This window comes from Hordeum vulgare, chromosome 5H (genome assembly GCF_904849725.1).
Source record: "Hordeum vulgare subsp. vulgare chromosome 5H, MorexV3_pseudomolecules_assembly, whole genome shotgun sequence".
Classification (NCBI taxonomy): Eukaryota; Viridiplantae; Streptophyta; class Magnoliopsida; order Poales; family Poaceae; genus Hordeum; species Hordeum vulgare.
The window spans coordinates 586764591-586784487 of NC_058522.1; the positions used below are offsets into that span (position 1 = coordinate 586764591).

At 43.8% G+C, this 19897-nt stretch overlaps 1 protein-coding gene and 1 long non-coding RNA gene across 2 annotated transcripts; both read right to left on the minus strand.

Moving 5' to 3' along the window:
• Positions 1 to 8896: 8896 nt before the first annotated feature.
• LOC123399719 lies at positions 8897 to 10622 on the minus strand. Its single transcript, XR_006610420.1, has 2 exons — positions 9493 to 10622; positions 8897 to 9386 (listed from the first exon to the last, which is right to left on the minus strand). It is a non-coding gene; the product is annotated as an uncharacterized LOC123399719 (long non-coding RNA).
• A 2469-nt stretch (positions 10623 to 13091) lies between these two features.
• LOC123395268 lies at positions 13092 to 19181 on the minus strand. Its single transcript, XM_045090231.1, has 9 exons — positions 18910 to 19181; positions 15348 to 18193; positions 15185 to 15265; positions 14774 to 14926; positions 14280 to 14443; positions 14026 to 14173; positions 13810 to 13932; positions 13531 to 13618; positions 13092 to 13417 (listed from the first exon to the last, which is right to left on the minus strand). Exons 2-9 carry the CDS (start codon positions 18081 to 18083, stop codon positions 13227 to 13229), a joined length of 3684 nt encoding a protein of 1227 aa, XP_044946166.1. The 5' UTR covers positions 18084 to 18193; positions 18910 to 19181; the 3' UTR covers positions 13092 to 13226.
• Positions 19182 to 19897: the final 716 nt, after the last annotated feature.

The following is a 19897-nucleotide window of genomic DNA, read 5'->3' on the forward strand; positions in this document are numbered from 1 at the left end:
GATAATCGTTTATTATCCATGCTATAATTGTATTGATTGGAAACACAGTGCATGTGTGGATACATAGACAAAACACTGTCCCTAGTAAGCCTCTAGTTGACTAGCTCGTTGATCAAAGATGGTCAAGGTTTCCTGACCATAGGCAAGTGTTGTCACTTGATAACGGGATCACATCATTAGGAGAATCATGTGATGGACTAGACCCAAACTAATAGACGTAGCATGTTGATCGTGTCATTTTGTTACTACTATTTTCTGCGTGTCAAGTATTTGTTCCTATGACCATGAGATCATATAACTCACTGACACCGGAGGAATGCTTTGTGTGTATCAAACGTCGCAATGTAACTGGACGACTATAAAGATGCTCTACAGGTATCTCCGAAGGTGTTCGTTGAGTTAGTATGGATCGAGACTGGGATTTGTCACTCCGTGTGTCGGAGAGGTATCTCGGGGCCCACTCGGTAATACAACATCACACACAAGCCTTGCAAGCAATGTGACTTAGTGTAAGTTGCGGGATCTTGTATTACGGAATGAGTAAAGAGACTTGCCGGTAAACGAGATTGAAATAGGTATGCGGATACTGACGATCGAATCTCGGGCAAGTAACATACCGAAGGACAAAGGGAATGACATACGGGATTATATGAATCCTTGGCACAGAGGTTCAAACGATAAGATCTTCGTAGAATATGTAGGATCCAATATGGGCATCCAGGTCCCGCTATTGGATATTGACTGAGGAGTCTCTTGGGTCATGTCTACATAGTTCTCGAACCCGCAGGGTCTGCACACTTAAGGTTCGACATTGTTTTATGCGTATTTGAGTTATGTGGTTGGTTACCGAATGTTGTTCGGAGTCCCGGATGAGATCACGGACGTCACGAGGGTTTCCGGAATGGTCCAGAAACGAAGATTGATATATAGGATGACCTCATTTGGTTACCGGAAGGTTTTCGTGCATTACCGGAAAAGTTTCGGGCTCATCGGTAGTGTACTGGGAGTGCCGGGAGGGGTGCTGGGGACCATCAGGAGGGGTGTTACGCCCCAAGGGGTCTCATGGGCTATGGGAAGAGATAAACCAACCCCTAGTGGGCTGGAATAAGTTCCCACTAAGGCCCATGAGGTTTGAGAAGGAAAAAACACAAGGTGGAAAGACTTTTCAAGTGGGAAGGTGGAATCCTACTCCAAGTAGGATTGGAGTAGGACTCCTCCACCTCCAATTTTGGCCAAACCTTTAGGTTTTGAGGCTGCCTCCTCCCCTCCCTCCCTCCTGTATATAGTGGGGTTTTAGGGCTGATTTGAGACAACTTTTGCCACGGCAGCCCGACCACATACCTCCACGGTTTTTTCCTCTAGATCGCGTTTCTGCGGAGCTCGGGCGGAGCCCTGCTGAGATTAGATCACCACCAACCTCCGGAGTGCCGTCACGCTGCCGGAGAACTCATCTACCTCTCCGTCTCTCTTGATGGATCAAGAAGGCCGAGATCATCGTCGAGCTGTACGTGTGCTGAACGCGGAGGTGCCGTCCGTTCGGCACTAGATCGGAGCGGATCGTGGGACGGATCGCGAGACGGTTTGTGGGACGGTTCGCGGGGCGGATCGAGGGACATGAGGACGTTCCACTACATCAACCGCGTTTCTTAACGCTTCTGTTGTGCGATCTACAAGGGTATGTAGATCGGAAATCCCCTCTCGTAGATGGACATCACCATGATAGGTCTTCGTGCGCGTAGAATTTTTTTTGTTTCCCATGCGACGTTCCCCAACAGTGGCATCATGAGCTAGGTTCATGTGTAGATGTCTTCTCGAGTAGAACACAAAAGTTTTGTGGGCGGTGATGTGCGTTTTGCTGCCCTCCTTAGTCTTTTCTTGATTCCGCGGTATTGTTGGATCGAACCGGCTCGGACCGACATTACTCGTACGCTTACGAGAGACTGGTTTCATCGCTACGAGTAACTCCGTTGCTCAAAGATGACCGGCGAGTGTCGGTTTCTTCAACTTTAGTTGAATCTGATTTGACCGAGGAGGTCCTTGGATGAGGTTAAATAGCAATTCATATATCTCCGTTGTGGTGTTTGCGTAAGATGCGATCGTACTAGATACCCATGGTCACCACGTAAAACATGCAACAACAATTAGAGGACGTCTAACTTGTTTTTGCAGGGTATGCTTGTGATGTGATATGGCCAACGATGTGATGTGATATATTGGATGTATGAGATGATCATGTTGTAATAGTTAATATCGACTTGCACGTCGATGGTACGACAACCGGCAGGAGCCATAGGGTTGTCTTTAAACTAACGTTTGTGCATGCAGATGCGTTTACTATATTGCTAGGACGTAGCTTTAGTAGTAATAGCATGAGGAGCACGACAACCCCGATGGCGACACATTGATGGAGATCATGGTGTGACGCCGGTGACAAGAAAATCGTGCCGGTGCTTTGGTGATGGAGATCAAGAAGCACATGATGATGGCCATATCATGTCACTGATGGATTGCATGTGATGTTAATCCTTTATGCACCTTATCTTGCTTAGAACGACGGTAGCATTATGAGGTGATCTCTCACTAAAATTTCAAGACGAAATTGTGTTCTCCCCGACTGTGCACCGTTGCGACAGTTCTTCGTTTCGAGACACCACGTGATGATCGGGTGTGATAGACTCAACGTTCACATATAACGGGTGCAAAACAGTTGCACACGCGGAACACTCGGGTTAAGCTTGACGAGCCTAGCATGTGCAGACATGGCCTCGGAACACATGAGACCGAAAGGTCGAGCATGAATCGTATAGTTGATATGATTAGCATAGAGATGCTTACCACTGAAACTATTCTCGACTCACGTGATGATCGGACTTGAGATAGTGGATTTGGCTCATGTACCACTCAAATGAGTAGAGAGATGTACTTTTTGAGTAGGAGTTCTTAAGTAATATGATTAATAGAACTAATTGTCATGAACATAGTCTAATGGTCTTTGCGAATTACAATGTAGCTTGCGCTATAGCTCTACTGTTTTTATATGTTCCTAGAGAAAAATTTAGTTGAAAGTTGATAGTAGCAAACTTTGCAGACTGAGTCTGTAAAACCGAGGATTGTCCTCGTTGCTGCGCAGAAGGCTTATGTCCTTAATGCACCACTCGGTGTGCTACACCTCGAGCGTCGTCTGTAGATGTTGTGAACATGCGACACGTTTCTGATGACTACACGATAGTTCAGTACAAAATACTTAATGGCTTAGAAGCAAGGCGCCGAAGACGTTTTGAAACGTCACGGAACATAAGAGATGTTCTAAAGAGATGAAATTGTGATTTCATGCTTGTGCCCTTGTTAAGGAGACCTCCGACAAGATTCTTTGTCCATGAAGTAAAGGAGAAAAGCTCAATCGTTGAGCGTGTGCTCAGATTATCTGAGTACGACAATCGCTTGAATCAAGTGGGAGTTGATCTTCCAGATAAGATAGTGATGGTTCTCCAAAAGTCACTGCCTCCAAGCTGTGAGAGATTCGTGATGAACTATAACATATCAAGGATAGATACAATGATCCTTGAGCGATTCACGATGTTTGACACCGCGAAAGTAGAAATCAAGAAAGAGCATCAATAGTTGATGGTTAGTAAAACCACTAAGTTTCGAGAAAGGCAAGGGCTAGAAGGGATACTTCGTGAAACGGCAAAACAGTTGCTGCACTAATGAAGAGACCCCAGATTAAACCCAAGCCCGGGACTAAGTGCTTCTGTTATGAGGGGAACGGTCACTGAGGCGGAGCAACTCTAGATACTTGGTAGATAAGAAGGCTGGCAAAAGTCGAAAGAAGTATATTTGATATACATGATGTTGATGTGTACTTTAGTAGTACTCCTAGTAGCACGAGGGTATTGGATACCGGTTCGGTTGCTAAGTGATTAGTAACACGAAATGAAAGCTACGGCATAAACGGAGACTAGCTAAAGGCGAGGTGACGATACGTGTTGGAAGTGTTTCCAAGGTTGATATGATCAAACATCGCACGCTCCCTCTACCATCGGGATTGGTGTTAAACCTAAATAATTGTTATTTGGTGCTTGCGTTAAGCATGAACATGATTGGATCGTGTTTATTGCAATACGATTATTCATTTAAAGAGAATAATGGTTACTCTATTTGCTTGAATAATCACCTTCAATGGTTTATTGAATCTCGATCGTAGTGTTACACATGTTCATGATATTGGTACCAAAAGATATGAGGTAATGATGATAGTACCACTTACTTGTGGCACCGCCGCTTGAGTCATGTTGGTATAAATTGCATGAAGAGGCTCCATGCTGATGGATCTTTATACTCACTTGATTTTGAATCACTAGTGACATGCAAATCATACCACATGAGCAAGGCCTTATTTTCATTGAGATGAAACAAGATAGTAACTTGTTGGAAGTGATACATTTTGATGTATGCAGTCCAATGGGTGCTGAGGCACGCAGTGGATATCATTATGTTCTTACTTCAATGACAACTGAGTAGATACAAGAGTATTTACTTAATGAATCACAAGTCTGAAATATTGAAAAGTTCAATTCTGTTTCAGGAGTGAAGTTCGTCGTAACAAGAGGATAAACTGTCTACGATGTGATCATAGAAATGAATTTCTGAGTTACGAGTTTTGGTACGCAGTTAAGACAATGTGGAAATTGTTTTGCAGTTCATGCCACCTGGAACATCATAGTGTGATGATGTGTCTGAACGTCATAGCCACGCACTATTTGGTATGGTGCATGCTATGATGTCTCTTATCGAATTACCACTATCGTTTATGGGTTATGCATTAGAGACAACCGCATTCACTTTAAATAGGGCACCGCGTATTTCCGTTGAGATGACACATTATAGACTGAGGTTTAGAGAAATCTAAACTGTCGTTTCTTGAAAGTTTGGGGCTTCGACACTTGTGTGAAAAAGTTTCAGTCGAATAAGCTCAAACCCAAAGCGGATAAATGCATCTTCATAGGATATCCAAAACAGTTGGGTACATCTCCTATCTCAGATCCGAAAGCAAAGTGTTTGTTTCTAGGAACAGATCCCTTCTCGAGGAAAGGTTTCTCTCGAAAGAATTGAGTGGGATGGTGGTAGTCCGGTTCTTGTCTTTGTTCGGACGTGGGTGGATGCCGTGATCCGCCGCTGGGCCAGCGGGTTGCTTCTTCTCGGTCGAAGCATCATCGCTTCTGGCCTCGCACCTGCTATATGTTTGTCTGGCCATTGTGCCTCCAAGCTAGCTAGCCACGAAAACATCTTGATACTCCAATGGTAAGGTTGCCACCTCTGATGTCTCTCCCTCGAGGATCATGAAAGAAGAATTATGCGATTGTGCTTCTCTAGACCATCATAAATGTTTGTGATGAATCGGATGTATAGGGAAATATATAAAGAAATCTGTAAGTGAAAGCAATCTTTTTGCAAGTCCAATATGGTGGTATCTTATAAGATGTTTTAGTACATATTGTTCGTATCATAAGATATTTAGGAATACATATATGTGAAGAAAGATGTCATTCTACGAATAAATGGTGCAGTTTCCTTAGATTTTTCCACAACTGAAGTGTTTACTACGTTTGACGATTTACAAGAACAAAGACTTATGTATGCCTTTTGTTTGTGTAGTTACTAGCATTGCCCTCCTTTTTGAATGTGGTCTCCTTTTCTCTTTAAGCTTGAACTGGTGAATGTTTAATGTTTTACTAGCACTTTGCATCCACTCCTCCTCTCGGTCGTTGCCTTTAAATTGTCAAGAGGATTTGTCTGGCCTCCAATAATGGAGCAGGGACCTTCTCCCTTGCCTTGCAAAAGTTCTCAATTGAGATAGTTCAAGTTTTCCCCAAAATCATCAAACATTTTCAGGCGTCTTTTTTTTGAATTTGCTTCATTGAGCAAAAAATGTTTAGCTTGCTCTAAATTATCCTTTTTGTTGGACTATATCTGCTATTCTTAAGTCAGGACTAGATGTGTTGCCGAACCCCGTAAGCATAATTTATGATTTGTTGCTGAAGGTGATGGGGATACTCAAAGTATTCTATCTCATGTGTGACAAGCCAGAATGGGAAATATCTACTAGATTACTCTGTAATTTCTGTCTGAGAAGAAGAAAAGAAAAGTTGGAGTACTGACGAGATACTCTCTTTGATTATTCATTCAGTGTGATATATCCTTCCAGCAGAACGTGACATGATTTATTGCAAAACTTTACAGGGTAGCCACATGAATCCCATACGGACTTGAGAGATCCTTGCCTCGCCATCGAAACAGACCGTTCGAGCACTCTCGCAGCTGTGAGGCAGGGCCATGATGCGGTACTTGGACTTCTCCATTGGCAGTACCTCCAAGAAGTAGACCAACAACAAGAGGCAGCCAGGCCAAGGTATGTACATAAATACCCTCTAAATTCTGAAATACGATCATTTCCAGGGACCTTTGCATGCCATTTTTGTTGGTGATTTGGTTTGAAGCAAGTTAAATCGGTCGTGGTTGGTCTTGATTGCAGGGTTTAATGCTCCAAGGAATAGCATGGAGTTCGCCATGGAGGTGCCTCGTATCTACGGGGTCTTCCAAGAGAATGTCCACCATCTATGTTGACATTGATTTAGATTTGTCCGGCCACCTGTGTTGCAAGTGCTTTCTAGCAATTAGCAACGCTAAAGTGCTAATGATACTATACTACATGTTACCACTAATTAATGATTCAATGTTTATGTAGAACGAAAAATGGACCCTACATGACTACATCCTTACGTTGTTGTGAATGCGGCAGAGACCGTGTCTTTATTATATATATGAAAAAACTAATTTGCTTGTTGTTTTGCACTCTTGTTTTCTCCTAACAATGTGTTGATTTTATTCTTATCAAAGCAAAGGATAATCTCGAATCAAATGATATGCAAATTGATGGAATATATCATGCCGATGATATGCATATGGTACCATAACCTTACAAAGTTTCCAAAACCTGAATCAGGATGTTTTATTTGTAAAACTTGAAGCACAAAACACTTTTTATGACATCTTAAATTAATATAAGCCATGTTTTCCATCCAATAAAATGCATAAGCACATTCAAGTACCACTACCAAACATATTATGAGAGTAAGATTACTTTGTTATTTCGTGGCAATGCACAGGCATTCAACCATACAGTTAATCTTTTGTAGTTGCCTTCAAGAACTATCCATCTTCTTGATAGCTATACTCATGAGTTTACCTTCTCACCTAAAATATGTGTCAACAGTTTGAGCCTTATTTCACATCATTTTCATTAAGATAGGAGAAAGAAAAATATGTCTTAATTACTTTTATTATTACTATCATTTTATATTGTTAGCAGTTTTCGTATGTGAGCACCGCAAGTTGCTCTACTGAAATACTAATGGACACTTTTCAAAGCCACTATCTTGAAAACCTGGATGTGAAGCTTCTATACCTTCTTTTTCACTTTCCCTTTTTCTTCATGTCTCTGTTTATCTTCCTATAATCTTAGTGTTTGATCTGCAGGTTTCCCCCACTTCCAGCCTAGAAGATATAAGGCATAAGCACATATTTCGTTTCTTTTGTTCATGCTTCTGAAAATTCTTCAATGATGCTTGCGCAGACAAGGGTCAACAATAGCAATGAAGGAGAACTCCACAAGTTGTAAATGGAGGTGATTTTGAGAAACATGATATTCAATTTCAGTTTTACTAATTGAAAGCTACTTTGTTTCATGACTACTAAAACATACAAAACTCAAATCTCATTGTTTGTTTTCCAAAATCAGATTTATGTCATCGAGGTACAAAGGCATCAAATATCTACGTATTTGCATTCATAGACACGTGCATAGAATATCATGTGATGGTCATATTATTTTTAGAAGGAAGGTAATCTGTTTATATTGCTAGAGGTACACTTGTGAAATGTAGCAACAACATGATCATTATATAGCAGAGCTGCCGCTTACCATCTTGTGTAAGTTTGTAAAATATAATCCGAAGAAAAGAAATGCATTGTTCATATGTTCGAGTGAGGTAGTATATTCACATTACTTATTTCTAGAAACTTCTATGAAATTAAACTTCTTGTTTTAACCTTTCCTTCTTAAAGAAATGACTCGAGCAAAGATAGTTGACAACTTCTATATCGTAAAGTTAGTTATAGTTCCAAATTCAGCGTTTAGTATCCTGCAAAAATTTGCACACCATGTCAACTTCCTTGTCATGTACAACGTGGGGCAAGGGAAAATTTTGAACCCCCTTTTGCTACTCATTTTCTATAGCTAACTTGTGATTGGAGGGATGTTGCTCGGTATTTTAGGTATGAGGTAAAAATGACCAATATTCATCACGGTCTGGCTGGCGACTGCAACCTCCATGGGGTACATGCTTGCAACCATGGCTTTAGGTGGATGGGCGCAAATTGAGAACAACAGTAGTAAAATAATAGTTGAATGCATGATATATCAGAATAATGAATGTAGGTTTCGATACAATTTTTATCCTGGAATGTAAACTATGTTGTTGATTTTGTAGCTGGTATAATGGTATTACATCATGGAGAATAATTGGCCTTCTTTTTTGCTTCCCACCTCTCATTATATTGAGATGAGATACACAGCTAGCTCAAAATTAGGTTTATCTATATGTCTCTTTTCCCTTTAAAGATACTGAGGGAAAAAACAAGCATTAATGATCGTTTTAATATTAGTTCTAATTGTTTGATCAGGTAGCATGTGCCACTTATAATGTATTATACTCCATATTTCTTACAAATTTGTGAGGTGCAGTTTCCATTATTTTTTACTTGGATATAAATATTCTGTTCTGTGAATGGAGCTAGGATGATTCCATCTTATTTGTTTACAAAAAACAAGCTAATATTAAATAGTACCATTTGCATCACTATTCACTTGCATATAAGTATCTTATGAAAGGATGTTGGTTAAGGAGATAGAAATGTCTATTAAAGAGTTCTATTTATGTGTATATATTATTTGCTATTCCGTGGCAAAGCACGGGCATCCAGCTAGTATAACCTAAATGGCGGATACATTAGGAACCATCCTAAAATAATCACCCCGCATCGTGTCATCTGACTTGAACTTGGAAACTTGCTTGTCACTTTAGGAGAGAAAAAAAAATAATGTAGCTGGTAAGAGCCCTTCAGGAAAGATTAAAAAAATGATTAGTGCTGACCATTATCAATATGCTCTCTAAATTAGACAAAAAACAACATAGAAAGGCACATGCTTGTGAGCAACAATGTAGGCATTCAAGAGGGATGGATTTTTTTTTTTGCTTCATCCGGTAAAAAGCTTTTTTCTGGTCCAATTTGAGAACGGAAACAAGAGTATGTGGCGGCTCTGCCTGCTATTTTAGATAGTATACACCAAATAATCAAAATGGTAAATTAGTTTCCATGCATACAGGATAGTGCGAGTAAGAGTGAAAACAAAAGTGCACTTTCTAATGTTACCTGCTTAATGCCCTACGTGGAGGATACTTCACCTGGTTCCCAAAAATGGAAAATCAAAGTAAAGAGTAAGTAGGCCTTTTCCTGCTACTTGATCAACGGAATATAAATAAGAATGTTGTCGCCTTGGTACGGTTTATAGAGAAGCATGTTTCGGTTTGGTTTCCTGCAGATAAAACTCATAAGCTATTCTGCATTCCATGAATAGAAAGATTAATATTGTAATCCTGGAATACAGTGTCGCAATTGAGCAACACAACTGCGATTAAACGGCTAAGTTTTCCACCTTTGCACCATTGCCAGAATTTATACTCTAATCACCAAACAAAATGGAAAACAAGGTTAAGAGTGATTATGATACAAAGATGAGGAGCTCGTGTTCTTCTTGTTACAGAAACATGTTGGGAACAACAGCACGGGAATGCAAGCCATAACAAAGCCTTGAATATTCGTTTAGAAATATCTATTTGATGCAAAAACTGACCGATCATCACAACTGCCGATTACTGCTAGAAATATAATGAACATGCACGAAGAAAATCAACAGCTCGGTTATACATTTATCTTATTATGTCTGATCATGACTGATCATTTACTGCCAGGAAGATAATATCACAGAAAAGTTTTTTTTTCTATCAACATCACAGGATCCTTACCTGATACGCCTGGCGCCGACGTCCGCCGCTTCCCCCCATTCCTCGCCTCCCGGAGCGCCGCCGCCGTCGTGTCCCAATCGGATCGGGAGCGCCGCGGCTCGATCTGTAGCCAAACGTGCACAGAGGGTTAGATCAAAAAATCAAACCGTCTTTTCTTCACTTACCAAAGACTGTTGGTTGAATACTTCCTCCGTCCCGAAATTCATGTCCCGCGCAGTACAGTGTTCTTATTGCAAAAAACACTCGTACTGTTAAGACAGTATCAAACAGGTCCCTGGCTCCTTCTACTTCCTCTGTCCGTCACCTGCGCGTCGCCAGCGTCCGGCGCCGTCGGATTCCACCGCCCAGATCGTGATTCCGGCGCTCGCAGCCCGCACACCACCGCCCGCACGCCACCAGATACCCGCCGATTCCACCCCTACCGCTGTGACCACGGAGGCGAGCTGGTCCCCAGTCCGTCAGGACCAGCCGGCGCGCAGCTGCACAGCCGCCCACCTGCACCTGTGTCGCGGCCCACCTCCGTGATTCCGCCAAGATCCTTCCCCGCGCCCTGTCTCTGCTGATGGGTGATTCCAATCATCGGCCCATCTCTTCTTCCCCGCCGGCTGTGCTGCTGATGTACTCGTTCCCTGCCAGCTCCTTCCCCGCTCCTCGTCTCTGCTACACAAGGAAAAAACAGTAGTGGAATTTGATGCCATTTGAACAGTCGAAATTGAATGCTACTGATACATAATCAAGGTACATATGTGTGCTGAAATTTACTGAATCAAGGTAAATCATCACACAATGTACAGCTGTAGGTACTAACCAAATGGAGCTCTCTTGGTCTCTTCAGCCCTCCCAGCCTTTTGCATCTTTTGTTGTTCTAGAGATGCACCGGGAGATCTACAATTTGAGGCTGAAAGTTTCAGAAATGAAAAGTTACGCTATATTTGCAAGGAAAGTAGACTATAGTTAAATTAAAATGGGACTATCTTATGTTAAGTGTCCACTCCTCCAGTGGAATTAAATGGAGTATTTGTTGAGATTGTAAATTGATTAAGTTAAACAATAGGTCTTGAAGTGAATCATGTTTTGAACAGTTTTGAGCTACTAACTGAAAATGTTGAGGTTTGCACTTATAGCTGTACTTTTACAATTTAGGACCATTAATCTATAGATAATGTTGTGGATTAATTCCAAAAATGAAGTGCAATCTCTACAAAAAGAGTGTACCTGCAGTATTATTCAGATTAAATGCAGTCTAGTTTGTTAACTGAATTTGGTACTACTCCATGAGTCTATTTTTTCTGTTTCCTAGTTTGTTAACTAAATTCGTATTAAATTCATTCTAGACTGACTTTTAGACTGATTTTCCACCAAAATTCAAAATACACTGCTCAGTTTCAAAATGGAAAATACACTTCTTACTTTTACAAACTAAAAATTACTGTATGATAGTACAAAACTTGCTTGCAATAAAAGCCCAACTCTCTAAAAGTGAAACATTAACTAACTTTTAGACTGTATTTTTACTCCAACTTTTCTTTATATTCAGATCATTTTAACTGACATTTAGACTGACTTCTAGATTGAATTTTAAACTTGTTTGCTTGCATTAAGCCGACAGTACACTTTATATTCAGATCAGGAGCCAAGCTCTAAAATTGAATTATTAACTGACTTTTCAACTGAATTTTTACTACAACATCTGTTACAATTTCAGTTTCAGATAGAGATTATATTCAGATTAGGAGACTGACTTTTTATTCAGTTTAAGATAAGGACAACAGAGAATCTACAATTTTATTGTAACATCCCAATCAATTCAACTTAAGCAAAGAATCTATAGTACTCAGGCCAATCAGTATGAAAGCATCTGTGTAAGCAATCGAAGAATGTACAACACCGACAAGGAGCAAACCTTGAGGTTGGTGTGCTTGACAATGGAGTCCCAGAGCGGGCGGATGAACATGTCGGAGCTGGCCGCTCTCCTGCAGCCGCGGCTGCTGTGTGGCCGTAGCCATGCCGTAGTCAGACCTGCGCCTGATGCACAAACCGGCTCGAGTGTAAGATGGATCGAAAGAATCAGCTTCGTCGCACCGTCTTGTTAGTACCCGCCGTAGATCGAGCACGGCCGCTGCAGAAAAATATCACATTTTCACTGATACAGAGGGACATGCGAGAGGAAGAGAGCGCCGGCGACGAGCGCAAGGGAGAGGGCGCTGGTGTGGCGGATGTAGAGGAAGCGCGGGTGAGGGAGAGAAGGAGCAATCGGCATGAAGCTACCTAAGGGGAGCGGCGCCGGCGGCGCCGGCCGGTCAGACATTAATATCGGGACAGAGGGAGTATTAGGAAGGCCGGGTCAATCAGATGGGGAGGGGAAACGGACCTGGGCATCGGAGGCGAGAATGGCGGCGCCGCACTCGGGGCAACGATGGGGCGCGGTGCGGACAACGGAGGTAGGGAGGACGCGCGATGCTCTCGGCCAGGTTCCCCGCGTTGCCTGCCTCCTCGGCCCCTGGTGCGCACAAATCCGGCTTGGCATGGTCGTCAGAGCAGCGGTGGTGAGCGTCCCCGTCCTTCCGACGCAGGTGGGCGGTTGGCAGTGGACCTGTTTGAGGGAGTCCACAATACAAGGTAATATCCTGTTTTACAGTTCCACAATACAAGGTCCACAAAACACATTTCTTATGATCTGTAATCGCATTGTAAGGGTCCACGATGTAAGGAGTCTGCTAGAGTTGCTCTAACCCTCTATGCTCAACTTTATACTAGCTAATACAAAGTTCATTCACTTTATTTATTTGAGACCGAGGAAGTACATGTTTGACACAAAAAACCCCCAAAAGAAAAAGTCGTTTTGGGCCGACTTATATATATATATATATAAAACAAACAAAATAATAAATATAAAATTGTTGTTGTTCATATAATAATAATAATAATACATAATATGTGTGTATCTTTACACCCCATTCATTTCATTTCATCTGACCAATATTTTTACACTCACAACTCTATAACAGACAGGCAGGCAGGCAGACAGACAGACAGGCAATACATACACCACCCCATACCCACAGCCGGCGATTTGTATTTCTACTTGGCCGCTGCAGCTGCCTTGGCCTGCTGGTTGGCCGCAGCTGACATGGACCGCAGCCGCGCAGCGATCTCCGTGAAGGCCGGCCGCTGTGACGGGTCCGGCGACCAGCACTGCTCCATCAGCCTCCTCCAGTCCGGCCCGCAGTTGGCCGGCACCGGTGGCCGCAGCGTGTTGTTCACGATGCCACCTGCAATTGCAAGCAAGTACCATCCATCAACCACCACACTAGTTTACATAAACACCAGTAGCATATCACAAACAAAGTGGACAAGAACAAGGACAGCTCCAGCAAGAGAATACCTATTATTGCGCCATAGTGCATGTTGGCATAGGGCTCCTCCCCCGTCAGGATCTCCCAAAGCACGATGCCAAACGAAAACACATCCACCTGCATCCATTATTATGCCAAAACAAAAACACTCTCCCTGTTATATATACTTCATTTATTTACGGGGTATATACTTTTTTTATTCACTGCTAGTTTAATTTCTTGCTAACTAAACTTTCGACTGGTGCAGGCCACGCCTAGATATCAGTACAGCAATATCTACAAAAGACCCATGACATTGACGGTCTTACCTTCTCAGACACCTTGCTGCTACTCCCGTTGAGTAACTCTGGAGCCATCCAGGGAAGCGTCCCCCTCACGCCGCCCGAAACCAGGGTGTTCCTCTTGATTTTCGACAGCCCAAAATCACCCACCTGAACAAACACAACGATACTATTAAATTTACTCAACGGGTGGTCAACACAATGCTATTTTTAAGTGGATGGAGTGGAAACAACTAGGCTTACTTTGCAGATAGGACGTGCGTGGTCCCTGAGGTTCACTAGCAGGTTGTCGCACTTCAGGTCGAAATGCACAATGTTCTTCGAGTGCAGGTACTCCATCCCGAACGCCGCGTCCATCGCTATGATCAGCCGCTTGCGGAGATCAGGACACCTTTCAAATTATATTACACAATAGGTTATTACTTTTTTGCTTGGCTATTTATACGTTTTAGATCCAGAGAAGGGCAAATGCAAAAATAAAGCCAGGAAGAGCTTACTTGTCCTTCCGCTGCAAGACATGCCGAAGAGAACCATTAACCATGAACTCGGTCAGAGTCGCCAGGGTACCACCTGGCCCATCCTTCACAACACCATAGAATGCTACTACGTTTGGATGATGAAGCTTTGACAGAATCTCAGCTTCTCGCCAGAATTCTTGTGCCTAGAAAACCACAATATTTAGAGCATCATCACAGCACTCAAAATCTCTTTTCTGCTGAAATTTCGGCTGTGGTGCATAACACCACATTGTTAATACAAGTCAAAGATTTCGAGAATGTTAATGTTCAGTAATGCTGCAACAACCTTTCATATTCAGAACCTACTCTCATATAGACATTAATAATATGAGTCACAGGTTTCGAGAATGTTAATGTCCAGTAATGCTGCAACTACCTTTCATATTCAGAACCCAGTGTCATAAACGTAGTTTATATGCTAGAAAAATGGGGAAATCAAACTAGCATGCTTTAACAGATCATCAGGAGTTTACCAGCCTTTCTTGCTCAGATGATCGTCCTGTAAAACAGCTCTTCTTGATGCGCTTGATAGCCACATCAGTTCCTCTCCATTTCCCATGGTAAACGGTTCCAAAAGTACCAGAACCAAGTTCCCTAAGCTCCTCGAGATCTTCATTCTTGATGATCTGTTAAATATTTGTTCCCAACAGAATAAAGTGAGCATTGTTGGCATGGCAATGGTCATGCTCGTAACATAGGTTGTGAGGTGCCCTTTTGCTGGCAGAACCATTGGACCAGAAAGTGCTAATATTGTCTTTCCAGAGCTAACAATAACACTTAAAGGTGTTGATAACAATGAACAAAGATAGCAATCTCATGTGGCTCTAGATGATTCTGGTTTGAGAATTTAGCTAAAACATGTTTAAGTTTGTTGATCACCATACCTGCAAGTGTTCAAAATCAGAATCTCGAAGGGAAGCATCCATGACTTGTGCGGCAGTTCTGTCCTCTTCGAACTTAGGTTCCTGAAGCCATGAAAATAATCATAAATATGACAACACAGTGTGATGACAAAAGTGACAGTGGGCTTCTACCAAACATGCATACCTCGAAATCTGGAGCAGGCAGATTCGTATTGTCCACCACAGGTTGATATGGATTGTCAACTTGAAATGCTTCAGCACTCCTCTCCACCTTTGGGAGATGGTCAATATGTGATGTGGCATAAGCTGGAGGCATGCTGCTAACGTCAGCGACTACGATGGAAGGCTCTGCCTTCTTCTCAGCATCAAAATTGTAAGTAGGATTCAAACCCTTCACGCTGATTGCATCATTATCTGCTCCTGCGAATGCATACATCCCTTCGTCAATCTTTGCCAGGCCTTGGTCATTATTCTTGCTTGGAAACTCATCCTTTGCAAGATTTCTGAAGAATGACCAATTCTTAGGCTCATAGTTTGGCATGTTCAAGCTAAGAATAGGATCATTAAAAGGAGTTGATGACTGTGCTGCATCTTTCGCCTTTGCAAAGAAATCGGAAAGGATGTCAGGGGGGAAGCGGTCATTGATATCGACAAAAAAATCTCTGTTCTCTGAGTTAGCAGCTGCAGATACACTATCTGCAACAGCTCCAACAGTGCTGGTGGACGATGGCACAGCTGGATCATGCTTAACATCATTAGGGAGCGCAGCCTTGGGAGCCTCCCAACTGACACGACGTGCCATGGCAGCATCACTTCCCAGCTGCTTCTTAGCACTTTGCATTCTATTGGTGGTAGTGGCTTTCAAATTACCTTTAGCTGGAGTCTTCTCAACTGAATTCATGATGTTAGGGACATCCACTGCCCTCTTTTCACTGGCCTGTTGTTGTTCAACCACAGGATTTTCAGACATCAATTTAGCATCTGATTCTTCTGGAGGTATGATTATACCAAATTGACTCGGCCGTGGTACAGCTTTGGCAAAGTTTTTCTCAAACTGTGCTAGGCAATCATCGCTAGATGGTTCATTCAGGTTCAGTGATGGGGCCCCTGAATTTGAATTTTCAGCTCCTTCGACAGAATCAGCAGCCTCTGCAATGGATTCTCTAGCCGCACCGGACTGAGACTGAGGTATTAGAAACTGAGCGCCTGAATCATCAGATTTTGACAACCGATTCAGGGATTCCATTTGCTCCCGCGGGATTCGTTCAGAATGGAAGGTCCGCCCGGAACCAGGTTGTGGATCCGTGAACCCATGATCGGTCATGTCAGACTCAAATTCAGAACATCCAGATGCAAAAGCTCCACCAGAGGACTGGCGGTCATCTTCATTTAACTCTCTAGGCTCTAGGCTTTTTCCACTGTCACTTGGTTGAAGAAAAGATGTCCGGCCTTCTTGAGCCGAAGAAGCAGGGGGCACTTCCAAATGCATACTGTTTGAAACAGACAGGTCATTGTGGTGCACAGGAGCACTCAGATTCTCAAGGGTTTGGAAGTAGTCCACTTCACTTTTCTGATGCAGCGTGTTCTTGGAAGCTTGCTGCTTTGCATCATTTATAGAACCTTGCATCATGAAGCCGTCCTGATAAGACCGTTGGTCAGGAGTTGCCAGAGATGCAGGTCCAGAATGTGGCGCATACTGAGAGGCCACTCCATAATCTGAGGGCGCAGATAGGGGCATAGAGATGCGTCTCTCAGTGTCATAGAAATTGTTTCTAGAGCCTTGAGCATACAGCATTTCCTGCCCTTGGTAAGATTGCAAATTTGCAGTGTAATCACTGGATAAACTTGGCGGTGTTGGTGTTGATACAGTAGCAGAAGGCACCAAAGTTGGCCCACGCATACCATGAAAATCTGACATGCCTTGGTTTGGGTTCGACTGATCATTATCATTATTGAGATTAATGAACTGCTCCATCATACTCATGGATGTGCTTGCTAAACCATGGCCACTCGAAGGCTTCCCTGATCCTACATCTATTCCATTGACAGCAACAACATAATGGAGCTCAGAATCACCATCGATGCTGCCCAGGTTATCGTCGAAATCGAGTGAGGAAAACAGAAAAACACGGAGCTTCTGAGAACCTCCCTCACTTTCAATCATGGCGAACTCATCCATCATGTTTGTCAAATCCTCGTCGCCCGACACCGAGATTAAAGAATCGAGATCTTCACCAGGGAGCTGGTACTTGATGATATGTGGCTGGTTGAAGATGGCAGACGTCTTTTGTCTGAGCTCCTGCCAGGAAATGTCCTTGCTGATTCGAATTATGCGTGTCTCACCGCCGACATACCTAAGCTTCCCGTCACTGGGACGGGGCAAGATTTTGCCCCCAAAGCTGCACAGGAACTTGATTCTCTTGGAGGCATCCGAAGCATCAGAGGAAGCATAGCCATGAGATAGTCCCCGACTACTGCCATCGCCACCTGACAGAGCTCGCGGAACCGACCTGGTAGACGAGTGCCTGCTTCTATTCTGAACCTGAGGAGCAACAGGTTTTCTCTCGGGCTCCTTGTGCCGCGGATCAACAATAGGCTGGAGCATGAATATATCAGGACCAGTTTCTGATGCGGTGTGGCTGGCACCAAGCATTCCTCTCAGGTCCATGTAACCGCTTGTCGCCGCGTTCTGGTCTCCGGACGTACCAGGGGCCAGGATCTTCTGGGACATGGCACGGTCCCTCATGAACTCGAGGGCAAACTCCTCCCCTGTCTGGATAGAGAAGTTGAGGACGGGCTTGACAGTGCCCGGCACATGGTACTCTGGAACACGGGGAGGGGCGGTGGAAGATGAAGCCAATGGCGCGTGCATGGCTCTCTGGGGCGCAGAGCCAGCAGCGGCGTCCCTTCTAGGGTCCATTGCGGTCTGTCAGGTGTTGTTGCGGTTCATATCATTGGCGCTTCATTTGTGTTTGCGAGAAGTGCGCCCAAGAGCTGGTGGGCAGGAAGGAGGGGAAACGTGAGCCTGACCTGGAGTTATAAAAAGTCAAAAATAATGTATGTCAGATGCAGCCATGGAATGAACAAGATCATTATTCAGTATTAGCAAGGAAGAGGTGAAACTAGACAGGCCTACACTAGATACATGCATGATTTCCATTAACATAGAAAGCATGCATACATGAAAGAGCTAGGGAGCAGTGAGAGTAAGGCAGGGACAAGTAAGTAAGTAAGTAACAAGTTTGTCCAATTGAAAAGGTGAAGTATGGAAGCTACATATACACTAGATAGATAGATAATGTTGTAGAGTTGATGGGTTGTTGAGGTGAAACAGTAGATGCAAACAGAGCATACAAGCGGTTAAAAAAGAAAAGGGTTGAGCGGGTGTGTCTGGAAAAAGAAGCAAGTCTAGCAGCGGGAATGGAATGGAATGGATTGGAGTGAAAGTGAAGTAAGCAGCGGTTGCCCCCGAAATTAGTGGTGGAAGGGGATTGATTAAACAAGAATGAATGAATGAATCCGGGCGTGGTTTGTACATACATGGATAAATTAGCATGGCAATTGAGTCGAAAATACATACATGGATAACAAATAGGCTGAAAAGAGTAGAGTACAGTAAGTAAACCCTAGGTAAGGTAAGGTAAGGTAAAGGTAGGTGGATAGGATAAACATGGGATGGGATGCATCCGCTCCGCTAGTACGCACCGTATTATCCATCCAAGGAAGCAAAGCTAGGGTTGGCTTACCGTGGAAGGAAGGTCCTGATGGGATCTCCGCTCCCCCGCCGTCGGGTCGCCGCCAAGTCGCCGGTCCGGTCGAGCAGAGGAGCGGCGGGAGGCGACGAGGGGAGGAACTGGTGGTCGAGGTCGAGGCCGGGTGGTCGGAGAGGAGGAGCGGATTTGAAACTGGATGCAGACGGGAGAAAGAAAGGGGATGACTCACTCACTGACTCGAGAGGAGAGGAGAGGAGGGGGGAGACCGGAGAGGGAGAGGAGAGGGGAAGACCAGAGAGGGAGAGGGAGCAGAGGGCATCTTTTCTTTTCTTTTCTCTCCATTTTTTATGCAAATCCCTATCGATTATATTATAACATCTTCATAATTGCTAAATCTTCAAGCCATCCAAGCAGTGCAGTAGTTGACCCGTAAAGTGCATCACCAAACCCAAACCCTTGCCTACTCGTATACATACACATACACTATGTATGCAAGCCCCTCGTATACATACACATACACGCACCCCTATAAACATACACCTTATTCATTCATGTCCAACACCTCCAACACACTAAACCCACATATCATGTTACCATTTACCAAAGACTTAAACCCCCCTTGGCCTACGGATGACGTTGTTTCTCTAACCACCCAACCACGCATTCATTCAGTTGTGGAGTCCTCATTCGACAGCCGTCGGTGCCATATCACCCGGCATCCCCCGCGCTCCGCTGCTGTTCACCGCAAGCGCTCCGGACGCTCGCGGATGCAGCGATGGATCAAGCACGCCATGGCCAATCAGGCCATTTTCGGGCAAGTGGCCATGCTCAGCTCCGATGAGACCACCATCAGCCTCTTCCCATCATCAAGCGAGGAGTCACTCATCGACTCCGACTGCGAAAGCATCAGGGGCGTCGCCGAGATCCTGATGGCCGACACCAACACGGGAGGCAACACAGGTTATGCCGCGGAGAATTCTCCCGTGCGTGACGACGAAGAGCGCCGCCACAGTGATGGCAG